Source organism: Ranitomeya variabilis, chromosome 5, assembly GCF_051348905.1.
Source record: "Ranitomeya variabilis isolate aRanVar5 chromosome 5, aRanVar5.hap1, whole genome shotgun sequence".
NCBI lineage: Eukaryota > Metazoa > Chordata > Amphibia > Anura > Dendrobatidae > Ranitomeya > Ranitomeya variabilis.
Window position 1 is genome coordinate 419,292,000 of NC_135236.1, and position 26,544 is coordinate 419,318,543.

Here is a 26,544-nt window from a genome sequence, read left to right on the forward strand (position 1 = left end):
CCTCTGCCACTCCAGCTCTATTTCCCACAGTGTGCCGCCTGTTGATTTCCTTTAAATAATTACATAAAAACTAAGAGGTCTATTGAGATTAAATGATTTCATACACACACTTTAAGTGGTCCAGACTACGGCAAATAATATCATTGTCCCCTTACCATCTCCAAATTTTTAGCTACACAAACTCTTTCTCTTCAAATTTACGGAGAATCCCTCTTCACTCGACTTTTCATTTATTCAATTTTCTTAAGAATTTATATTCTAGAATGCTCTACATCAAGTCTTGGAAATGATTCTCGACATGTTTATTGCGGGAAGTAAATGTTGGCAACACAAGACATTTGATTCCTGTCTATGGTAAGCAGCATGGCAAAAAATACACTGCTTCTCCTGTCGACATAATGATGAACTCCCACTCCTTATGTTCCCTCATCTCATCTCAGAAGACAGCTAGCGTGACATCTCCACTCCTCCATAGGAAGCTCCATCTGGCATCTCTTACAGTGTACAGGTACAAATAGTAATCTTCTCCCATGTTCAAGCTGCATGAAGTGGGCTATTCATTCCTTGTATATTTCTCTTTTGCTAGACTTGCCATGGAGCAGCAGTGTTCCTGTTAGCACCAGGAGCGCAGGAACAAGACTTAAAATAAGCTAGCGCTTCTACTATACTTTCACCTCTCAGCGATTATCTCTTGCAGTTTCTATTTTAATGAGCAATACGGAAAAAAACAAGGAATAATTATGGGTAAGTAGATCATTACCTTTAAATTAGCAATTAGTTATGTGCCCCTGTTATCATACTGGTACCATATTGTTTTTAGAAATTATTTGATACTTGTTATGCCTTATCGTAAGTTAGATTTAATAAATTGGGTTTTTACTGCAATGCTATAATAGAACAGCATTTCAAAGAGCAAAATAAAATATATATATAGAAGTTTTTACTATATGTTTTGCTTATTTTATCATATTACTATAACACTGGTCAACGCAATTTTTCTGGCAAAAGGTTTTAAAACATATTTTAAGTCAATTTTGGCTGCTGATTATGAATATGAACTCCGTTTTTGGCTATCACATCAGGATTTCGAGATATTTTAAATTTTTGATGAAAATTACTCCTATCTAACGTTTTATGATAAAAACACATGATTTTCGATACTACATTGTATATTTTTAATCAAGGAATAACAAAAATTACAAAGTCTATGTACAGCAAATCAAATATACTTACAGAATTAAACTACAAAATATAAAAACACGTATATATGGCACACAGATGAATGGCAAATGGCAGTTATTTGAACTTTCTTTTCTTGGCTGATCTGTGATGTACAGCTTCTGGGTTGTCTCTCATCAAGCTCCAGCAATAGTCAGCCATCATATGTGAGTCCCACCGGCCTTGAAACCGTTCTTCCATTGTTTTAATGTCCTGATGAAAACGCTCCCCTTGTTCCTCGCTCACATCCCCAAGGTTCTCTGGAAAAAAGTCTAAATGGCTGTGTAAATAGTGAATCTTGATACTCATTCTACATCCAAGATTTCACAGACTCATTAGTAGCTCTTCCACAATCTGTTCATAGTTGTCTGCTTTCTTATTCCCTAGAAAATTCTGCACCGCATTACAAAGTGCATTCCAAGCTCTTTCTTCTGTCTCATTCATTGATGTGATAAAATTTGGGTTGCTCATAAGTGTTCTTATTTGAGGTCCATCAAATATTCCAGCCTTTTTCTTCTCTTCACTAAGACCAGGAAAAGTTGAACATATATAGTTAAAGCATTCTCCACTGTGATTGAGAGCTTTGACAAACTGCTTCATCAATCCAAGTTTAATGTGTAAGGGAGGAAAGACAATGTCCTTCCTATCCACTAGAGCAGTGTTTCTCAACTCCCGTCCTCAAGACCCAACAACAGGTCATGTTTTCAGGATTTCCTTGGTATTGCACAGGTGATTGAATGCTTGCCTGTCCAGGTGATGCAATTATTACCTGTGCAATACTAAGAAAATCCTGAAAACATGACCTGTTGTTGGGTCTTGAGAGCTGGAGTTGAGAAACACTGCACTAGAGGATCATGGATGACATTCTTATTGCCAGATGCCAAACTCTGTCGCTGAGGCCATTCAGTTTTTACCAAATGCTCTGCTGTAGCTCTACTGTCCCAGTAGCACAGAAAACAAGGGTGTTATCATAACAAATGGGAATTATGCATGTTCAAAGAAAACAAAGATATTGTCACATTTATTGGGAGACTAAATGAAAACTAAATTTACCTTAGTGAACCGTATAAACTGGCACTTTTCATACACTACTTATATTTATCATGAAATTCTTGAAAATGGGCTATATACCTGTAGCGCAAAAACAAGATGTGATAGAGAAATTATAAGATCAAATTTGAATTCAGCACCCTCAAATTAGTCTAAAACTGTTCTTGAAGTCCATGCCAGAAATGTTTTATTTTTTTTTGTAGACCAGTGTAATGTATGTTGTTACTTACAATTTGGCTTGCTTTGATATGTTTCTAAACATTTATAGCAGAAGTTTAATTTTTAGTAGCTAAATTAGAGATTATGCTGATCTTTCACAAATGACTTTTATAGTATTATGATTTGGGTGAAAAAAGTTTGTCCAGCAATTCATGATCATTAAAACCCCACAGTGGACTCAAAAAAGCAAAAGTTTTCAGGCTACTTTATGTTTATTTTTAATTAAAGGAAGGGTATTTATATCATGAGATGCTAGATGAACAATTTCCAAAAATACTGACTACTTTCAGGAGGTGTCTTTGAACTGAACAGGTAGATGCAACACAGACATATGAAATTAGGTGAGCTCATTCTTTAATTGTGGTTGCATCATAATACCCTGATTGTTGGGGTTCCATTGTCCCCAAGAACAAGAGTGGCTGATTCGAGACACCTGGTAGAGAAGTGGGGCACATGCATGGATCCTTTATGAAAGTGTAAAATACACATAAGAGCCTGAACATAGCACGCCACTGAAAGATACAATTTTTTAAATTTTGCAATGTGCTTTAAAAATTTGCTCCACAAGCAAGGGTCTTGCAGACACCCTTCTGTGAAGATTTTGGCTTGATGTGCAACAACAGGGACAAATTTTATAGCAAAATGATTGTGCATGTATGCTGTGATTGCAAGTTCTGATATTTAAAAAGATATTACATATATCTTTATAAAACTTTGCAAAACTATTTTTTTTTCCAGAAAATGTATTCGTGGCTCAGTTATATTTCATGATGCGTAAAACATTGGGTAATGATAGGATAAGAAAAAAATAAAAAATAGCTTTTGAATTTAACTGGCTTTTATTGCAGCTGCCTAAGGTATAAATAGAAAACGAAGACTAAGGGGTGATCTTATTTTAATGTATAAATATATGAGGGGACAGTACAGAGACCTTTCTGATGATCTTTTTAATCATAGACCTGAGACAGGGACAAGGGGGCATCCTCTACGTCTGGAGGAAAGAAGGTTTAAGCATAATAACAGACGCGGATTCTTTACTGTAAGAGCAGTGAGACAATGGAACTCTCTGCCGTATGATGTTTTAATGAGTGATTCATTACTTAAATTTAAGAGGGGACTGGATACCTTTCTGGAAAAGTATAATGTTACAGGGTATATACACTAGATTCCTTGATAGGGCGTTGATCCAGGGAACTAGTCTGACTGCCATACAGTGGGGCAAAAAAGTATTTAGTCAGTCAGCAATAGTGCAAGTTCCACCACTTAAAAAGATGAGAGGCGTCTGTAATTTACATCATAGGTAGACCTCAACTATGGGAGACAAACTGAGAAAAAAAAATCCATAAAATCACATTGTCTGTTTTTTTTATCAGTTTATTTGCATATTATGGTGGAAAATAAGTATTTGGTCAGAAACAAACAATCAAGATTTCTGGCTCTCACAGACCTGTAACTTCTTCTTTAAGAGTCTCCTCTTTCCTCCACTCATTACCTGTAGTAATGGCACCTGTTTAAACTTGTTATCAGTATAAAAAGACACCTGTGCACACCCTCAAACAGTCACACTCCAAACTCCACTATGGTGAAGACCAAAGAGCTGTCAAAGGACACCAGAAACAAAATTGTAGCCCTGCACCAGGCTGGGAAGACTGAATCTGCAATAGCCAACCAGCTTGGAGTGAAGAAATCAACAGTGGGAGCAATAATTAGAAAATGGAAGACATTCAAGACCACTGATAATCTCCCTCGATCTGGGGCCCCACGCAAAATCCCACCCCGTGGGGTCAGAATGATCACAAGAACGGTGAGCAAAAATCCCAGAACCACGCGGGGGGACCTAGTGAATGAACTGCAGAGAGCTGGGACCAATGTAACAAGGCCTACCATAGGTAACACACTATGCCACCATGGACTCAGATCCTGCAGTGCCAGACGTGTCCCACTGCTTAAGCCAGTACATGTCCGGGCCCGTCTGAAGTTTGCTAGAGAGCATTTGGATGATCCAGAGGAGTTTTGGGAGAATGTCCTATGGTCTGATGAAACCAAGCTGGAACTGTTTGGTAGAAACACAACTTGTCGTGTTTGGAGGAAAAAGAATACTGAGTTGCATCCATCAAACACCATACCTACTGTAAAGCATGGTGGTGGAAACATCATGCTTTGGGGCTGTTTCTCTGCAAAGGGGCCAGGACGACTGATCCGGGTACGTGACAGAATGAATGGGCCATGTATCGTGAGATTTTGAGTGCAAACGTCCTTCCATCACCAAGGGCATTGAAGATGAAACGTGGCTGGGTCTTTCAACATGACAATGATCCAAAGCACACCGCCAGGGCAACGAAGGAGTGGCTTCGTAAGAAGCATTTCAAGGTCCTGGAGTGGCCTAGCCAGTCTCCAGATCTCAACCCTATAGAAAACCTTTGGAGGGAGTTGAAAGTCCGTGTTGCCAAGCAAAAAGCCAAAAACATCACTGCTCTAGAGGAGATCTGCATGGAGGAATGGGCCAACATACCAACAACAGTGTGTGGCAACCTTGTGAAGACTTACAGAAAATGTTTGACCTCTGTCATTGCCAACAAAGGATATATTACAAAGTATTGAGATGAAATTTTGTTTCTGACCAAATACTTATTTTCCACCATAATATGCAAATAAAATGATAAAAAAACAGACAATGTGATTTTCTGGATTTTTTTTTCTCAGTTTGTCTCCCATAGTTGAGGTCTACCTATGATGTAAATTACAGACGCCTCTCATCTTTTTAAGTGGTGGAACTTGCACTATTGCTGACTGACTAAATACTTTTTTGCCCCACTGTATGTGGAGTCGGGAAGGAATTTTTTTCCCCAATGTGGAGCTTACTCTTTGCCACATGGGTTTTTTTTTGCCTTCCTCTGGATCAACATGTTAGGGCATGTTAGGTTAGGCTATGGGTTGAACTAGATGGACTTAAAGTCTTCCTTCAACCTTAATAACTATGTAATTATGTAACTATGTAACTATGAATAAAAGAATACCAATTGTTTCAGAACTCTAATTGTAGTCAGAACCCCTTTCTTATATGTGGACAATGGTCTGATCCAGAATGATGCATCAGTATGGAAAAGATGAATGGTATTGTGGAACAGATTACTTTACATACAGGGGTTCTGACTACACTAAGAGAAGTCATTTTTCTGAGCACTAGCTATATGGTAGGGTTTAAAAAAGGACAACGGTCAACCGTACAGGGATGCGGAAAAGGTGAATCTACATTTTAAAATGTTATACTAATATCAGACATTTATTTAGTTATTGCAATCTCATAGATAGATACCATAAATGTCAGAATGATGCAAATCCCACTTCTGGGAAGCACAGCATTTTCAAGAAATGGGGTCCTCCAGAACCATGTTTCGCTGTAAACAAAGAGGTGGCCATACATGTGTATCTCTGACCATTCACTACTAAGAGTATTCAGAAGAAAGCCAAGCATACTTTATTGGCTATATTTGCAAGCCCATTTTCAGAACTTACATACAAGTGAATGAACACAGCTACAAAAGCGTAGCTACTTCTTTATTCAAAGCGTTTACTAAATGGGGGTTGTGGGACAATGCTCTCTAGACTGATGTGGGTTACAAACATAGCATATATTCTGCATCTATCAGCCATATGCCATTAATGTCAAAGATAGGGTCAACTCTTTTGAGGTATGTTCACATGGAGTTTTTTGAGGCTTCCAAAAACAACGATTTTTTTTCAGGAAACGTTCTTTTTAGAAGAGTTTAGAGGATTTGGAGTTTTTTTCTGGAAGTATTTCTGAAGTGGTTTTAAAGCAATGGGAAGAGTTTTTTTTTTCTTTTCCTGAAGTACTCTTTACCATCTTTTGATTTGACAGCCCCCATACTGGGGAGGTTAACATCAGGATGCTCTTGAAAGAAATGACATGCACTTTCCTTATTTCCTACCAAGCGTTTTTCAAAATCTGAAGTAGAAAAAAACATTAAAAAACTCTAGAAGAATATGAACAATTTAAGCTGTCTTAGATTATTTCTGTGACATTATCAAAAACTAAAACTCTATGCAGAGTATTTTGAATAATTTTTGGAGTGGATATGCTACAAAAAAAGCACAAAAATTGAAAAAACAAAATGCTAGAAAGATTCTACATATGAACATTTTTCAGTGTTTTTTTTCCAATGCCTGGTGGGAAAGAAAAGAAAGTACATGTCATCTATTTAACGCGGGTCCTGATGAAATTTGCTTCAAATTTGACACATCAATTCAAAAGATAGCAAAAATATTTATGGTTTGTAAACATGGTATCTTTTCCAAGCGGATTCCTCCCAAAATCTGACAGAAAAAGTGCTGCAAAAGTGCCCCATAAAATTAATATAAAGCAATGTCAAAACAACAGCACTGTACAAGATCCATGTCATGTCTTTTAACCACTTCAGGGTTTGGAAACAGAGTTATTATTATTATTTATTATTATAGCACCATTTATTTCATGGCGCTTTATATGTGAGGAGGGGTATACATAATAAAAACAAGTACAATAATCTTGAACAATACAAGTCACAACTGGTACAGGAGGAGAGAGGACCCTGCCTGCGAGGGCTCACAATCTACAAGGGATGGGTGAGGATACAGTAGGTGAGGATAGAGCTGGGCGTGCAGTGGTTTGGTCAATCGGTGGTTACTGCAAGTTGTAGGCTTGCCGGAAGAGGTAGGTCTTCAGGTTCTTTTTGAAGGTTTCGATGGTAGGTGAGAGTCTGATATGTTGTGGTAGAGAGTTCCAGAGAAGGGGTGATGCGCGAGAGAAATCTTGTATGCGATTGTGGGAAGAAGAGATAAGAAGGGAGTAGAGAAGGAGATCTTGTGAGGATCGGAGGTTGAGTGCAGGAAAGTATCGGGAGACGAGGTCACAGATGTATGGAGGAGACAGGTTGTGGATGGCTTTGTATGTCATGGTTAGGCTTTTGTACTGGAGTCTCAGGGTAATGGGGAGCTAGTGAAGGGATTGAAAGAGGGGAGAGGCTGGGGAATAGCGGGGGGACAGGTGGATTAGTTGGGCAGGAGAGTTTAGAATAGATTGGAGGGGTGCGAGAGTGTTAGAGGGGAGGCCACAGATCAGGAGGTTACAGTAGTCGAGGCGGGAGATGATGAGGGCATGGACTAGGGTTTTTGCAGATTCTTGGTTTAGGAATGTACGGATCCGTGAAATATTTTTGAGTTGAAGGCGGCAGGAAGTGGAAAGGGCTTGGATATGCGGTTTGAAGGAGAGATCAGTGTCAAGGATTACTCCGAGACAGCAAGCTTGTGGGACTGGGGAGAGTGGGCAGCCGTTTACTGTAATGGATAGGTTTGTTGGGGGGGTCGCGTGAGATGGGGGAAAGATAATGAATTCTGTTTTGTCCATGTTAAGTTTTAGAAATCTAGTGGAGAAGGATGAAATAGCGGATAGATATTGAGGGATTCTGGTAAGTAGGGTGGTGATATCTGGTCCAGAGATGTAGATCTGTGTGTCATCAGCATAGAGATGATACTGAAAACGATGAGATTCTATGAGCTGTCCCAGGCCAAAAGTGTAAATGGAGAAGAGCAGGGGTCCTAGAACTGAACCTTGCGGGACTCCGACAGATAGGTGGCAAGGTGAGGAGGTGCTGTGTGAGTGGGAGACGCTGAATGTCCAGTCAGTTAGGTATGACGAGATCCAGGATAGGGCCAAGTCTGTGATGCCAAGGGATGAGAAGGTCCGGAGCAACAGGGAATGGTCCACTGTGCCAAAGGCACAGGACAGGTCCAGGAGGAGGAGGATAGAGTAGTGTTGCTTGCTCTAGGCGGTTAATAGGTCATTGGTGACCTTAGTTAGGGCAGTTTCAGTGAAGTGGTGTGACCGGAAGCCTGATTGTAAGCGGTCGAAGAGGGAGCAGGAAAATAGATGGGAGGACAGTTCAAGATGGACGTGTTGTTCCAGTAGTTTTGAGGCATAGGGGAGAAGTGATATAGGGCGAGAGCTAGATACAGAGGATGGGTCAAGAGAGGGCTTTTTGAGGATAGGTGTGATTGAGACATGTTTAAAGCTTGAGGGGAAAACACCAATTGTTAGTGATAGATTGAAGAGATGGGTTAGGGTTGGGATGAAGACTGTGGCGAGGTTTTGGATGAAGTGGGAAGGGATCGGGTTAAGTGTACAGGTGGTGAGATGCAATCTTGAGAGTAGAGTGGAGAGTCAATCTTCTGTAATGGTGGAGAAGTTGGTTTTGGAGGTGGAGGGCTGGGTAGTTGGGAGGAAGGGCTCTGGGGGTTGTCAACTAAAACTGTCTCTGATGTTCTCAATCTTCTGCTTGAAAAATGAGGCAAAGTCTTCAGCTGAGATGAGTGGGGAGGGAGGAGGTGCTGGGGGACGGAGGAGAGAGTTGAAGGTGTTGAATAACTGTTTAGGGTTGTGAGACAGGGAGGATATGAGAGATGAGAAGAAGGTTTGTTTTGCTGTGGCGAGTGTGATCTTGAAAATAGTGAGGGACTGTTTGAATGCGATGAAGTGCTCGTTGGAGTGGGACCTTTTCCATATCCGCTCAGCAGCCCTGGAGCTCGCCTCAGTTCTTTGGTCAGGCTGGTGTGCCAGGGCTGTCTGTTGATTTTGTGAGCTTTGGTATGTGTGAGAGGGGCAAGAGATTCCAAAGCTACAGCTATTGTGGTGTTATATAGAGTGGCAGCGTCATCCGCATTATGTAGGGAACTTATGTCTGTGAGAGGGAGGAGGGATTCAGAGAGTGAGTGTAGATCAAGGTGTTTAAGATTTCTGGGAGGGTGTGCAAGTTTGTGGGGTGGGGATTGTAGACAAGGAGTGGAGAGGGAAGAGAATGTGAGTAGATTGTGCTCAGAAAGAGGAAGAGGTGAGTTAGAGAGGTTAGATAGGGAGCAGAGGCGGGTGAAGATGAGGTCCAGTGTGTGACCATCTTTGTGAGTGGCTGCAGAAGACCATTGAGTGAGGCCGAAGGAGGAAGTGAGAGATAGAAGTTTAGTGACAGCTGAGAGAGAAGTGTCAATGGGTATCTTGAAGTCACCCATGATTATAGTGGGGATGTCCGCAGAAAGGAAATTAAGTAGCCAGGTGGTGAAGTGGTCAAAGAAGGTGGTGGCTGGCCCTGGGGGGTGGTAAATGACAGCCAATTGGAGGTTGGAGTTGAGTGAATATGTTCGGATTTGGACGCAAAATGTAAATTTGCCATATTCGTGCCATATTGCTACCCTGTTTGTGCTGAATTTATGTTTGATGATCGGTTCCAAACATATCCAGTATTTTCTACTCCCATTGACGCCAATTACGTTCCGCTATGTTCGGCAAATATTGCAAAACCAATATTCGCTGACAATCATAATCAGAACCGAATTTTGAAAAATTTGTTCAACTCTATTTGGAAACACATAAGTACTAGCAGTTAAAAGAAATAACAAGTGGCTAGTGCCCCCTCATTATACTTGAAAGTATAGAGTAAAAGACACCAGCGATAAAGTCAATGCAAGATCAAAACAGATGGCCAAACCACTTCAGGAAAGCGACTGCTGGAGATGCACTGGCATCCATGTCCACGCCAAAAACTCTTCAAAACTGCTTCAGGAAAAGAAAAACTGATCCTGAGGCAATTTCAGCTTCAAAAACTCATGGTTTTTAAATGCATCAACTAAATCCTGTGAATATAGCCTAAGGGCTCGTGCACACAACTGGTTATATCGGATGAGTGCTATCCATGGATAGCACTCATACCCATGTTATTTTGTGGGTCTGTGCAGTCTGTGCACATGTCCGATTTTGATCCAAGGGTCGGATCAAAATCAGCAATCCAAGTCTATGGGTTCATGGACAACCGATCATGGTCCGATTTTCACAGACTGACATAATGGAGAAGGTGGAGAAACTTTTTTTTTTTTTTCTCTCCACCTCTGATAAAAACTGATCAGACTCTGATCAAACCCTCATCAGTCTGATCAGCATAATTGGACGATTTTTCTCAGATGGAGAGAAAATGGTCTTGTGCACGTAACCTAAGGTTTGCTTTACACACAATTTTTGGAGAAAATTTCAAAGTTTGCAGTTTTTTAAGCTATAGCCAGTAGTGTAGTAAAAGGAATAGGAAAAATAAATGAAGGACTGCTTACTGCTGAATCAACTTCTGACTTCATCTCACATTCCTCTTTTTCCCATTTATGTAGTCTATGGTTGCTCAATGGACCAGTCAACTTAGATTTACTTAGTTGTGATTTATAAAGTAGAACATGTAGGAAATTATATTGAGGTCCCTGAGCTTCTTAAGGCTCATATTACAATAGAAGCAATTCTTTAGAAATTGTAAACCTGTTCACTTGGTCAATATGATTTGTGTTCATTTTGATAGCATTTAAATCAGAGTTACAGGTATTACTGTTTAGGCACATAAATGTTAGAAGAGTTATTGGAGGATGAGTTATAGGAGGAAATCAGAGAATGTTGGGTATTATAGGCTTATATTAGTAGGACGGAGACCACAGTGCTTAACATACCTGATTTTCATCCTCAAAATACAATATTTGCTATACTATAGTTTTGATTGTTTTGTTTGACTTTTTGAAACACCAGTTACATTTTCAGGAAGTAGCTTTTCTATCTTCTAATCTACCTATAAATTGAAGCCAATTGACAGGGCAGACAATTTTTGGTGACATGTTTCATTCCAATATGCTATGCTTGCTATGTTAGTTATGTCTGTCTAAATGTATGTACTAATATATAGACCTGCCACATACTCTTCCCTTGAGTGTAATTTGTGACACACATATATGACATGAGACGTTTTAAAAAGTGTCAAAGATAAAGCTATTTTCATTGCCATTTCAACTAAATCTAAACTTATACTACAGAGTATTCCACAAAAAGAAGTATTTCTTACTGAAACAAACCATACTAATGTTCTTGTAATTAGCTATCTTTGCATAGCACTAATGCTGCATTCTGTGAAGGTGGTTCTTCTTTTTGTGCTCCCTTCCAACGCAGCAATATTAATTTTTATAATTTTCACGCCATACCTTTAGTCTGTCCGGGGGGCACATTTTTCCCCCCCAGACACAACCGCCTCCCTGCCATCAGTCAGCCCCTCTGTGCACCGGGCGCCACCTCCTCTGTCTTCAGTAATGTACCCGGTGCCTGTGCTGTGCTTTTGTTTTTCGAGCATGCGCCGTTTGCGCTGCCCTTCGACTCACATCACCTGATGGAATTCATCTTGCGCCTGCGTGTACCCGAGGCCCGAGATCCCGCCCCACAGTGTGTTCTGACATTTCACACACAGAGACAGACAAGACAGAGAAGACAGAGGAGGCGGCGCCCGGCGCACAGAGGGGCTGACTGATGGCTGGGAAGCGGTTGTTTCCGGGGGAACAGACATACCCCTCCCGACAGACTAAAGGTATGGCGCTAAAATTCTAAAAATTAATATTGCTGCGCTGGAAAGGAGCACAAAAAGAAGAGCCGCCTTCACAGAGTGCAGCATTAGTGCTGCACAAGTTGGCTCTTTTAGTTAAAAACGCCGGAGGGGGGTGACGGGTTCCCTTTAACTCTTGTACAACTTACACTCAATATGGCTTCAGATAAATCGATTTCAGTTCCTAAACTTTACAAGCTAATATCTTCGCAACTGAGCGGAGCAATTAAAAAAATGAAAATATTTTACTCCGATCCATGATGGGGACAGTTTGACATCCTCACACTAATGAAAGGTCTTCTTTAATGACAAAGACAATAAATCATAGATTTTTATACTTCAATTACACAAAGGACTAGAAACCAGATCACGAAGTTGTTGCAGAATAAAAAAAATAGTATCAAAACGCAAGGATTTTCATCAGATTCCTATGTTCCTATGTTGCAGCTACCGTGTCCAAAGACCATGCACACAAATGCTGCTGTAAAATGAGTGCATGAATTTGCCGGTAATGCAATCTTTGCCCCCTCTTTGTGCATGGGCTACAGCGACACCAGGCAGGTGCACTGTGAGCCTCTATCCTATAGGGTTTAGCTCTGATTGGCCAGGAAAAACGGTGAGCAAAGCTTATTTTGTTATTTTGACACAACTTCTGTGGGTTTATTTTTAACTACTGATCTCTAACTGCTCTAGATAGAGATAAAAGAAACCATTGAGCATAAAGCAATCCAAAGTGATCAGACCTGTGGTTTACACTTGTCACAGTATTTTTACACTAAAAGCAGTGTCAGGATATTGGAGGGAACCTGTCAACAGTTTTACACCTTATAAACCCTGCCCATCAGCTTTTAAAGTATGCAAATGGGGTTCATATAACCCCTTGATAACTTCATAGGTGCCCACATACTTTTAAAAAAGTATTTTATGTGCGTCTGCATGCAAATTGTGCTATCTAGTCCAATGGCAACCTCCAGACCACTCTTGGTGCTACGTCAGTCCCAGCAAACAACGCATCTACTTTCTTGATGGACGAGGACAACGTCTCCTACGTCATCCACACAGTGCTCAAAGTCTCATGTCAATTGCTGGGATTCATCCTGTAGTAAAAAAATGCCCTCTCTCTTAGGTCTAAGAGGTATGGTTTATCATTGTGGAGGGTGATATACCAGCTCTGGCTTGTCAAGGTAAGGAGGCTTATTCACCGTGCAACAGCCCAAAACACCGTGTCTGCGAATTGAGATTCTGATTTGGCTTTTATCCTAAGTCAAATTGTACGACTCGTTAAAGGGTTGATTGTGACTTGTAGGATCGCTACTTTCAATAGGTGGTGCTTTAGATTTCAAGTCCTCTTTTTCTCTGAAGAGGCAACTTGCATATTAAATTTCCCAGAGGAGCATTGCACGTTGAATAAGCCTCCTTACACCTTGGCAAGCCAGAGCTGGCATGTCACCCTCCACAAGGAGAAACCATACCTCTTAGACCTCAGTCCAGAGCCTCTCACCTAGCCAAATCAGTTTTCATTCTTTGCACTGACAAGGGCCAACAGCCCGAAACACCGTGTCTGCGAATTGAGATACTGATTTGGCTCTTATCCTAAGTCATATTGCAAGACTCGTTAAAGGATTTATTGTGATTTGTAGGATCGCTACTTCCAATAGGTGGCACTATAGAGTTCAAGTCCTCTTTTTCTCTGAAGAGGCAATTTGCATATTAATTATTCCCTCTCCCTTAGGGAGTCACCAAGCAACGAGTTGAAGTCATTAGTAAGTGTGGTGGTCTACAAGTGCAGTTCTGAGGTCACCTGGTCCTGGTGCAGCTAGTGTCCTAAACTCGAATCACTGGTCCCAGTGCAGCCATAGTCTGAACCTGAATTGCTGATCCCGATGCAGCCAGGGTCCTGAACCCGAATCCCTGGTCCCGGTGTGGCCAGTGTCATGAACCAGAATCCCTGGTCATGTTGCGGCCGGAGTCCTGAACCCGAACCCCTGCTCCCCATGCAGCCAGTGTCCTGAACTCAAACCCCTGGTCCTGGTGCCACCAGTGTTCTGAACCCAAATCCCTGATCCCGGTGCGGCCAGGGTCCTGAACCCGAATACTTGGTCCCGGCGCAGCCAGTATCCTGAACGTTGTCCCCTAACCCCAAAGTCCCCTAGTCCCAGTGTGGCCAGTGCCTGAACGTTGTCCCCTGGTGCTGGTGCGGCCAGTCCTGAATCTGAAGTCTTTTGGTCCTGATGTTGCCAGTGCCTGAACATTGTACCCTGGTCCTGATGCGGCCCGTCCTGTATCCAAAGTCCTCTGTTCTCGGTGTAGCCAGTCCTGTTCCTGAAGTCCCCTGGTTCCATTGTAGCCAGTGCATGAACATTGTCCCCCAGTCAGTGTGCAGACAGTCTCTGATCCAGCATCTTAGACTGGTGTGTCTGAACATAGCCCTAGTCGGTGTCAGCAAATCTCACCATTGTGGTCAGCAGCTGCAGTACAGAGATTTGCCTAGGGGTGGTTCCTGGTGGCTACCTGCAGCCCAGTCTGTCTCCACCATCAAGAGTGTCAGTGAATACCAGGTAGCAGCTTAGCTACGCCCCTTCTTGGGCAGGCCAGGTCCTGTGGCACAGTGTAACAACATTTCCAGTGTGCCACCGTTGGGCGTAACAGTTTCCTTGGTCATGGGCCCCTCTGATCCTCAGTCTTCTCTGCACTCAGAGTTGTGTCGGCAGCTGAGGGACTATCGAGAGATACTATGTGCCCGATTGGAAGCCCTGATGTCAGTTGCGCAAGACCAAGTTGCAGTATCTATGGCTGTGCTTATGCAACCCGAAACTTATGCCTCAGGAGCTAAACTCATCCTGTGTGATCCGCCTCGGTACTATGGGGATCCGAAGCAGTAGGTTCCTCAAGCAATGCATGCGGCACTATGAAGTTTTCAGTCACCAGTTTTCCTCGGGTCAAGGTGAGATTCCTGATGTCCTACTTAGCAGGAGATGCCCTAAAATGGCTCAATCCGCTATGGGAAAAGGGGGCTCCCAGAACATTGGATCTGCAGGCCTTCCTGGTGGCCTTCCCTAAGGTCTTCATGAGCTGAACCCAGACTCTTCTGTATAAACTTCCTGGAGCAGATCAGACAGGTGACACGTGTGAGGATACCATCAAGTCTGTCTCTGTCCTTTGAAAAACCATCCATTCCCCAGCCTTTTGAGGCAGCCCCCCATGGAGAATCCGTGAAGGTCAACCATGTTTGGCAGGCAAAGTAGAAGCCAAAACTCAGTCATGAGATGGGATTGTGGTATCGCTGGTGTTGTGCGGAATATCCTGACGGTCTTTGTCTAGTGAAGTTTAAAAAACTTCAAAGCCTTGGGCGAATGGGAGTGGGAGAGACTGCCCATGTTGGGAGTATTCCCTCTCCACAGATGACTATGACTGTATCTTTGTCAAGTGGAGGCTTCGGTTTGGCAGAAAAGTTTGTACTGCAAGCCATGAAGAGTCGGTGTCAGATTCCCATCCGACAGCTCCGGAATTCAGTGAGAGTTTTGTCAAGTGAAAAGTGAGCCCTACTCAGAAACAGTCAAGTCATGATTTAACAACTCAAGCACCAGATCAGAGCCTTATACCTAGAGAAAATCGCCTTCCATGTGCTGTCTGGTATTCCCATAGGACATCCAGAGCTGAGAACTCATGTGCCTGTTCTAGCCTGGAGACCCCGTGTGGTGCTCCGTTGTGGACAATCAAGTCACAAGAGCTGTCTGGTCCCCATATGTCCAGGTAAATGAGCAGTGTCGCAGTCTTCTCCACCAGGTCTGCTAGTTGTCGAGTTGCTGTGTGCTGGTGTCTTTGAAGAAAGGGAAGTGGGGGCGATGTCCCCACACAGTCCGATTATGGTACCAATGATCTTCCCCCAGGAATCTCCCAGCCTGGTGGACATGCCATCTTGGAGACCAGGCTGAAGAGGAACCCAGAGGAGGTATCGTCAGTTTCTAGGTGGTCTGGTGAAGAGAACATCAAGGCAGTGGCCTTTGCCAAGTCTCTACTATGCAACCAGGCAGAGGAACTCAAGTTGGTCCTTGAATCCTGCGGGGTGGTAGCTAATCTCAAAGAACAGAGAGAAATTTCCCAATGCCCAGTTCCTGGTACTACGCTCGCTCCGTCCTATGCTGTAGATGGCTTGATAGAGAAAAGCATCCTAGCAGTGATTATGGTGAGAAATGTCACTTTTCTTCTAGTGGACAGGAGTCGTAGCCCTTTAGAGTGTCTATGAAGAGGTGTCAGCATTCAACTCCTCTGCAGAGAGTATTTGCGGGCTTGTAGAAGGGGCATAATGCAGCTTACTGTAGAGCTATGGCCAGTGCCTCTGCATGGTGTCCCCTTTCCCATCCAAGCCCAAGCAGGGACGGCAGCTTACTCACCGCCCCAGCCCTCGGCATGGTCCCTGTCCTCTGCTGCTGTGTGTGCCACAGTTCCCAGCGTCCCTTCTAGTGTTCAATGCTCTCGTGCTTTTAAAGGGGCAGCACGCACACATATTAATTGCCCTCAGCTTGTTGCTGAGAGGCATTTAGTATAATGTGTACACCATAAAGATGGATCCCAGCCAATTTCTGGGATTCATCCTATATGACAGATTCCCTCTCCATTAGGAAGTCGCCAAGCAATGAGTTGAAGCATTAGGTGGTGTGGTGGTCTACCAGTGCAGTTGTGAGGTCCCTGGTCCCAGTGCAGCCAGTGTCATGAACCCGAATCCCTGGTTTCAGTGCGGCAAGTGTCCTGAATGTTTTCCCCTGGTCCAAAGTTCCCTGGTTCCGGTACGGCCAGTCCTGTTCCCAAAGACCCCTTGTCCCAGTATGGCCAGTGCCTGAACGTTGTCCCCTGGTACCAGTGTGGTGAGTCCGATCCAGTATCCTAGACCAGTGTATCTGAACATAGCCCAAGTCATTGCCAGCGAGTCTGACCCATGGGGTCAGTAGCTGCAGTACCAGAATCTGCCTAGGATTGGTACCTGGTGTCTACCTGCAACCCAGTCTGTCTCCACCATCAGGAGCTCCAGTGAACACCAGGTAGCCACTTAGTCACACGCCTTCCTGGGCAGGCCCAGTCCTGTGGCACAGTGGGTCCACAAATTGCGTGCAGCACCATTGGGAGTAACAATTTTACTGTCTAATACCTACAGTAAAATATGTAAAAATGGATATTTTTATATAACCGACTGCTCTCATCTATTCCTTGGCCCAGTGTCTGGTTTCTGAGCAAATACCTGCCAAAACATAATTCTAGAATTTATTCATATTATATTTTCTCATTGGACAGCGTATTTGCCATAGTACAGATTGGTTAGTGAATTTCCTGGTGAGAACAGACAGCTTTTGGCAATAATCATTACTCAGATGGTGTAGACACTAGAGCCAAGGTCATTACACCAACATATTAACACCACAGCCATCTGTCATATCATGAGTGGATGAATTAACTAGAAAACATGAGTATGTGCTGAACTATTTCATTACGGATAGTAAAGTATAAGAGATGATGAATTTTCCTGCCGCCTTCGTAAAGAAGTGAACAGCTCCAAGTGATACTGTGCTACATACTATTTCTTCCAAGAAAAAAACACTTTCATAATACAGTGCTATATGGAGTTACTAGTAGGCCGTAGAAAGAGTAAGAACTAGGTGCCACTGTGATGAACTCATACCTCGAAACCAGGGCTGAGGAGTCGGTAAACCAGACCTCCGACTCCTCAATTTCCATGACACCGACTCAGACTCCACCAAAATAGGCTCTGACTCAGATTCCACGACTCCGACTCCACAGCCCTGACAGAGTCGGAGATTTGGCTTACTGACTCCACAGCCCTGTCAGGGCTGTGGAGTTGGAGTCGTGGAATCTGAGTCAGAGCCCATTTTGGTGGAGTTGGAGTCGGTGTCATGGAAATTGAGGAGTCAAAGTCGGAGGTTTGGCTTACTGACTCCACAGCCCTGACTCCTCAATTTCCACGACTCCGACTCCAAAGCCCTGCTCGCCACCCGCCTAGTGTCACTATTAGGTCAGATGGATCACGTAATATGGTCTCACTTTCACCAACGTGACATTCTGCACCCTTTGGGGACACGTAAGGTCAGCTTGGTATAGTTTTACAGACATGCCCCTTGTCCACACGGGCCCAGGGAATGAGAAGATGCAGCCCATGCAGTCACTGACCAGTGTAACAGAGGGCTGCCAGCCCAGCAGGACTGCCACCAGTTCCTCGTTAGATATAAGCCTGGCAAAGAGTCTGTATGTTCTCTCCGTGTTTGCGTGGGTTTCCTCCGGGCACTCCGGTTTCCTCCCACATTCCAAAGACATACTGATAGGGATTTTAGATTGTGAGCCCCATTGGGGACAGTGATGATAATGTGTGTAAAGCGCTGTGGAATATGTTAGTGCTATATAAAAATAAAGATTATTATTATTATTATATCGGGCCAGAAACCATCCCCAGTAGCATGGAAAGTTAAACCGAGAAACGGACGTGTGGATTCATGGATCGAGATAAAAGAGCAGCCCAAGGTTAAATTATATATGTAATCACCAAGGGCACACTAGACAATACACTATATACACAATGGTTATATTCATACAATGGTCAGATATGCAAATACAATAGTGGTAGGACAAAACATATAAGCAGAAAAATCATGTCAATTACCTCATTGATGTTCGAACATGTGTGCGCTGGGCCACAGGGGGCAAGGGGTTGCCAGCTGGTTCCTAGGTCCTTGATAGCATGTTACTCGCCGTACCCCCCTTTCAAAGTGGACTGCATGCATAACAAAGAGAATCACATGGGTTTACACTAGCATTTATCCCCTTTGGGTCACTGGCATCCAGCCCTCAGGGCTGAACCCAAGGCCCCTCCCCATTCCTCTAGCAGTTAAAAACGCCAAAACCTACGATGAGTCATAACTCTTTAATGGACACACATACAAGATTCAATCACATTCTAGGGAGGTGGGTTTGGTGCCATCGGATCCTGCTACTCGTTGAGACTAAACTCATCTTTGCTATCTGGTTCCTACTGGCCATTCTACTTAACTCCCCTTCCTGTGGTGCTAGAACGGATAGAGACCCTGGAAGACGTTTGCCAAGTTCTGGAGATCTCAGAAATATACACGATGTACAGCTGGGATATATAGTATCTCCATAACTCCTGAAGGGATTATGTTTCTAGAATGTTTTTTGGTAGCTTCAGCATGACTATATTGCAAGCCTTTGTCCTGCTCTGAGCTGGCTCAAGGTGTGAGATCTGTCATTCACAGCCTTTGGAGGCTTGACCCCCATGCTGAGCTAGGTGCCAGCTTTCTTCTTGAGTCTTTGAGAATATTGCACTTCCTGCTGAGTCCCTGCTGGACAAAGGAAAGGGGGCTTTATAATCCCACGCCAAATAGGATACAAATGATTGTCATGAAATCATATCTCCAATATTCTTCACAGCCACCAAAAAAGTTCCATGCATACAGCTCTAATGTGTACATTAGGTTTAAAGGATTTTTCTGGGATTCATTTTTATTTCCACTTAGGCTTGCACCGAATGTGACAGCTGCAGTCGATCACTACTTCAGTGGGTCTGACTGATGGGTTGGGTTAGTAGGCCCATATCAGGGGCCGAGGTTGCTCCATACCTGGCCATAGGACTATTCTGCGCCAATTATCTAAGAGATTTACAGGGAGAGTGATATCTGCCATTAATTGCTGCAGGTATGACAAGCTACAGTGTTGTAAGGGACTGAAAGCTAGGATCCTAATTAAGCGACACCAAAGGTGGTGGCAGCAGTTTAGATGCGCTAAATCTTGCGATTGGTTCTCTTTGAGCAATGGCGGGCATTTGGTGATGTGTTCCATATCTATTTGGATTGCCCCAAATCCAAGACTAGATAATGACTCTAGGAATACTCCACTCTGGCAATAGAAGCAATAATAAAAAAAGTCATGGCTTTACTCAAGAAATTATAACAATCACATTCTCCATGACTCCCTGCAATCAATCCTTTTTTCTAACTGACGTGCCCACAGGGCAGTGGAATACTCGGTACCGGATCCGGTTGCAAAGGGGGATGTTACGGTGGCTGCGACCCGGTCCGTGGCCCTGGGTATCAATGTTAAAGGGAGTTAAATGTTCAAAGTTTGTCGTGACGCCACCTGTGGGGTTTGGTCAATAGGGGGACTGACGCTGCATTAGAGGGGTCCCCTGGGGGATGTTGCGGCAGCCCAGATGTTACACTTCCCACAGGTGAAGCGGGGTCCCCAGGGGTCCTATGGTGTGTGGCGCAGATGGTAAGGCCGGTGAATAAATGTAGGAGACAAGTGATAAGTCTTTACCTGGTTTACTTGTGGGTTACAGGCCACAGTCCAGGGTACCAGGCACGGATGATGGTGGTCCGGCCGACTCAGAGACAAATTAGAGTTCTCTTTTCCCAGTATAGGTCCATGAGCCTTTCCTACTTGCGCCTAAGTGAGGTCCCTGCTGCTTTAAGCTTCCTACAAGGTCCTCCAGTTTCCCCCTGTCCTGGGACAGGTACCTTCACGACGGGCAGCTTGAGCCTTTTTACAGGGACTCTCAGGTGCCCCGGGCTCCTCCAGTGCTGCTGCGTCTCAGGCGTGATGCGGGCACGTGACATGTAGTGTTATGCCCTCTGGTTCTGCTCCATGTCCTAGAATCCACGAAAGCAGCGGGCTCCCGATACCCGGATTATGCGCTTCAGCTTCGAGGGTGACCTGCAACAGTTCCCCTCTGAGCTCTGCCTCTCTCCTGTGCTCCTTCCCTTCCGGCTGCTCTACATGCAACCCAACAGGTTATGCCTTCCCAGAGGCTGCAGCTCCCTCATGACTGCCAGGCCTGTCTGCACTCAGTTCCAGACTTCCTTCTTCTATCTCTCCCTCCTGGAGACTAACTAGCTCCTCCTCCAGGTCAGGATCTTTATACAGGGAAGCTCCCCTGAATCCGGGTGTTGAGCTCCCCCTCCTGGCATGGATTCCGAATGTGTTGCATGTGTGTGTCTTACCTGGTGAAGAGAACTCCTTTGCCTCTGAGCATGACATTACCTTCCCCGAAGGAAAAGCAACATCACTGCACCAACCGGTAACCTGGGGTGCGGCATAACCATAACGCTAACTCATTCTCACTCAAACCAGCACAAGAAATTCCTGTATATGTGGTTCTTCTCATCTATTTGTGTTTATTGTTCCTACTATCATCTATGTAATATCTGGGTATGGGTATTAAAGTGAACTATGTCACGTGGCACATGAAGTTCGATCTGTGGACAACACGGTACGGAGAATAAGCTGAACAGAATGATATTTGTTTGCTAGAAAAGATTCAGTATTCTTTTCACACCTTTCAACATGTCAAAATAGAATTTAACCTTCCAGAAATTGAATTTTATTCATAGATAGAACTTAGGAAACACTTAAGGAATAAACTCAGAATGAATTGAATCCTGCATTGAGCAGGGGGTTGGACTCGATGACCCTGGAGGTCCCTTCCAACTCTAACATTCTATGAAGCATTAATGTTGATTAAGAACCCTGGGATGAAAGCATTATAGAATAAAAAATATATATAACATATGTAACAGAGACACTTCTTTCCAGAAGCACAACTACACTATCAGTTGGGAAAAAGACTTTGGTTCCCAATTTACATTAGGAAATTGGCAAAAAGCTTTAAAAACAACATAGTCACATACTATTAATGCAAATTGACACAAAATTCATCTCAAAACATTAATAAGATGGTACAACACTTCAGCGACATTACACCAACTTTTCCCAGAACACTCTGATCAATGTTGGAGAGAATGTGGTCACAAAGGAAATCTATTCCATGTTCTGTGGGACTGTCCATTAACTAAAAATGTATGGAAAGCATCTTTCAAACAAATAAAAAAGGTTTGTGATCAGGAAATTCCTATTTACTAGCTTTGTTAGCATTAGATCCAGAAATATTCACACCAAAAACAAGACCTAAAGCCATTCATATTCTTTTAGTTACTAAAATGCTAATAATTTTCAAATGGAAGCAAATAATTATTAATTCCATATCTGAGGTTATCTATAAAGTCACATCAAATAATGTGTTTGAACTTTCTTATGCAATAAGAAATAATACAATTCCGAAATACAACTTAGGATGGTCTCTTTGGAACTTCATTTTTCCTTCTAATTTAAGTCTCTTCCATCTCTACTTACGTTTAAAATACCAAAACTAGTTGATTTTTAAAGAAATCCCTTTTTGAACTTCTCCTTTAAAATGGGTGTTTCAGGCTGAGTTGACCTTTTATCTTGTTTTTTATTTTCTTGTTTTCTTCCCCCTGTATCCCTCTTCACTCCCCCCTTTCTTTCCATCTTTTGTGGTGTGTTTGATAGTTTTGTTATAAATCTTCCTTCGTGTGTATTGCATCCCCTCCCTAAAAAAATGTTATAAAAACAATTTGATGAAAAGATTCTGTATTCATTGAAATCACTAGTGTTTCTATATGTACAGTTGCGTGAAAATGTGTTGGCCATCTTCCGGATTTCCTATTCTTTTGCATGTTTGTCACACTGAAATGTTTCAGCCCACCAAATAAATGTAAATATTAGACAAAGATAACACAAGTAACACAAAATGCAGTTTTTAAATTAAGGTCTTTATTATTAGAGGAAAAAGAAATCCAAACCTACATAGCCCTGTGTGAAAAAGTGTTTGCCTCCCCCATTAAAACATAAATTAACTGTGGTTTATCACATCTTTGGGAATCTGAGTTCAATTTCCCTACACACATGCATGCCTGATTACTGCCACACCTGTTCTCAATCAAGAAATCACTTAAATAAGACCTGCCTGCCAAAGTGAAGAAAGCCAAAAGATTCCTTAAAAGCTAGACATCATGCCGCAATCAAAAGAAATTCTGGAACAAATGAGAAACAAAGTAATTGAGATATATAAATCTGGAAAAGGTTATAAAGCCATTTCTAAACCTTTGGGACTCCAGTGAACCACAGTAAGAGGCATTATCCACAAATGCTAAAAGCATGGAAGAGTGGTGAATCTTCCTAGGAATGTCCGTCCGACCTAAATTACCCCAAGAGTGCAGCAACGACTCATCCAAGAGGTCACAAAAGACCCCACAACAACATCCAAAGAACTGCAGGCCTCACTTGCCTCAGTTAAAGGGAACCTATCACCCCGTTTTTTTCGGTATGAGATAAAAATACTGTTAAATATGGCCTGAGCTGTGCATTACAATAGTGTAGTTTGTGGACCCCGATTCCCCACCTATGCTGCCGAAATACGTTACCAAAGTAGTCATTTTCGCCTGTCAATCAGGCTGGTCAGGTCGGATGGGCGTGGCTTCTTCCCCCAGATATTGCGTAGTTTTCCGTTGGTGGCGTAGTGGTGTGCGCATGTCCAACGTCCCCAATCCTGCACGGGGGGGTGAAAATAGCAGCGATGTCCGTTATTCCATTGGTGGTCGGTGGGCGCGGCCATCTTCCTTTGGCCGCGCGTGCGCAGAAGCGGCGCTCTGCTGGCCGCGGCTTCAGGAAAATGGCCGCCGCGATATCCATCTGCGCACGCGCGGCATCCCGCGGCCATTTTCCTGAAGCCGCGGCCAGCAGAGCGCCGCTTCTGCGCACGCGCGGCCAAAGGAAGATGGCCGCGCCCACCGACCACCAATGGAATAACGGACATCGCTGCTATTTTCACCCCCCCGTGCAGGATTGGGGACCTTGGACATGCGCACACCACTACGCCACCAACGGAAAACTACGCAATATCTGGGGGAAGAAGCCATGCCCATCCGACCTGACCAGCCTGATTGACAGGCGAAAATGACTACTTTGGTAACGTATTTCGGCAGCATAGGTGGGGAATCGGGGTCCACAAACTACACTATTGTAATGCACAGCTCAGGCCCTATTTAACAGTATTTTTATCTCATACCGAAAAAAACGGGGTGATAGGTTCCCTTTAAGGTCAGTGTTCATGACTCTATCATAAGAAAGAGACTGGGCAAAAATGGCCTACATGGCAGAGTTCCAAGACAAAAACCAATGTTGAGGAATCTATATATATAATTGTCTAAGGGGTACTTCCGTCTTTCTGTCGGCAACTTCCGTCACGGATATTCATTCGCTGATTGGTCTCGCCAGCTGCCTTTCATGGCTGCCGCAACCAATCAGCGATGGGCACAGTCCGATTAGTCCCTCCCTACTCTCCTGCAGTCACTGCCCAGCACCCGCTCCATACTCCCTGCAGTCACGGCTCACACAGGGTCAATGCCAGCGGTAATGGACCGCGTTATGCCTATGCAGCCTCAATAGTAAAAACATCTAATGTTAAAAATAATTAAAAAAAAATAACAAATCATTATATACTCACCTTCCGCCGCCTTTCCGACGCTCCGGTGACCGGTCCATGCAAGCGGCAGGTTCCGGTGCTAAGGTTGGTGTGCGACAAGGACCTGCCATGACGTCACGGTCATGTGACCGCGACGTCATCACAGGCCCTGCGCGCCTGCGCGAGAAGAACCTGCCGTGACGTCACGGTCATGTGACTGCGACGTCATCACACCCTCAGACCGGAAGCTGCCGCATGAACCGAACACAGGCAACAGAACAACAAGGGGCCCCTCGGAAGGTGAGTATATGTTTATTTTTTATTTTTTAACCTGTGACATACGTGGCTGGGCAATATACTACATGGCTGGGCAATATACTACATGGCTCTGTGCTGTATACTACGTCACTGGGCAATATACTACGTCACTGGGCAATATACTACATCACTGGGCAATATACTACGTCACTGTGCAATATACTACGTCACTGGGCAATATACTACATCACTGGGCAATATACTACATCACTGGGCAATATACTACGTCACTGTGCAATATACTACGTCACTGGGCAATATACTACGTCACTGGGCAATATACTACGTCACTGGGCAATATACTATGTCACTGGGCAATATACTACGTGGCTGTGCAATATACTATGTAACTGGGCAATATACTACGTGGCTGTGCAGTATACTACGTCACTGGGCAATATACTATGTGACTGGGCAATATACTATGTCACTGGGCAATATACTATGTCACTGGGCAATATACTACGTAACTGGGCAATATACTATGTCACTGGGCAATAGGGCAATTGTTATGATCCTTAGTGGTTGAGGATCACAAATTACTCCAGCTAAGTAACAAACATAGGACAAGCTCTAGGGAGGTGGCAAACTGGACTGACCGCAAATCTGAACCTACCCAAACACACTAGAAGTAGCCGGTGAACGTGCCTAAAAAATCCTAGACGTCTCGAGCCAGCCTGAGGAACTAACTACCCCTAGAGAGAAAGAAAGACCTCTCTTGCCTCCAGAGAAATAATCCCCAAAGATATAGAAGCCCCCAACAAATAATAACAGTGAGGTAAGAGGAAGGCACATACACAGGGGTGAAAACAGATTCAGCAAATGAGGCCCACTAATACTAGATAGCAGAAAATAGTAAAGGGGTCTGTGCGGTCAGTAAAAAACCCTTACAAAATATCCACACTGAGATTTCAAGAACCTCCGCACCAACTAACGGTGTGGGGGGAGAAACTCAGTCCCCTAGAGCAACCAGCAAGCGAGGAGATCACATCTTAGCAAGCTGGACAAGAAACATGATGAATGCTGATAATCAAAAAATGAACGGACAAAAACTTAGCTTGTCTTGGAGAGGCTGGTAGCAAGGTAATCACAAGGAATCTGAAGAGCACTGAATACATTGATAGCAGGCAAGGAACTGAGTATCCAGGTGAGTTAAATAGGAAACCCACCAAGGATAACGAACCAGCTGATACAGCCAACCTGCAGAAAGACAACACTACACAGTACCGCTTGTGACCACTAGAGGGAGCCTAAAAATAGAGTTCACAACAGTACCCCCCCTTGAGGAGGGGTCACTGAACCCTCATCAAGACCCCCAGGGCGATCAGGATGAGCCGCGTGGAAGGCACGAACCAAATCGGCCGCATGAACATCAGAGGCGACAAACAATGAATTATCCTCCTGACCATAGCCCTTCCACTTCACCAAATACTGAAGCCTCCGTCTAGAGATACGAGAATCCAAAATCTTCTCCACCACGTACTCCAATTCTCCCTCGACCAGCACCGGAGCAGGAGGCTCAACAGAAGGAACCACAGGTACCACATACCTCCGCAACAAAGACCTATGGAACACATTATGAATGGCAAACGATGCTGGGAGATCCAAACGAAAAGACACCGGGTTAAGGATTTCCAAGATCTTATGAGGACCGATGAAGCGAGGCTTGAATTTAGGAGAGGAGACCTTCATAGGAACATACCGAGAAGACAGCCACACCAAATCCCCAACACGAAGTCGGGGACCCACACCGCGGCGGCGGTTGGCAAAACGCTGAGCCTTCTCCTGTGACAACCTCAAATTGTCTACCACATGGTTCCAAATCTGCTGCAACCTATCCACCACAGAATCCACCCCAGGACAGTCAGAAGACTCAACCTGACCCGAGGAAAAACGAGGATGGAAACCAGAATTGCAGAAAAAAGGCGAAACCAAAGTAGCAGAACTAGCCCGATT

General features: G+C 43.8%; 1 protein-coding gene across 1 annotated transcript in view; it reads left to right on the top strand.

The window, feature by feature from the left end:
* The first annotated feature begins 541 nt into the window (after nt 1–541).
* DYRK2 (dual specificity tyrosine phosphorylation regulated kinase 2) overlaps nt 542–26,544 on the top strand; it is a 57,379-nt gene continuing 31,376 nt past the window's right edge. Inside the window, exon 1 of the mRNA XM_077265220.1 lies at nt 542–744. Coding sequence (XP_077121335.1) covers nt 741–744 — 4 coding nt within the window. The 5' untranslated portion in view covers nt 542–740. The remainder of the gene's footprint in view (nt 745–26,544) is intronic.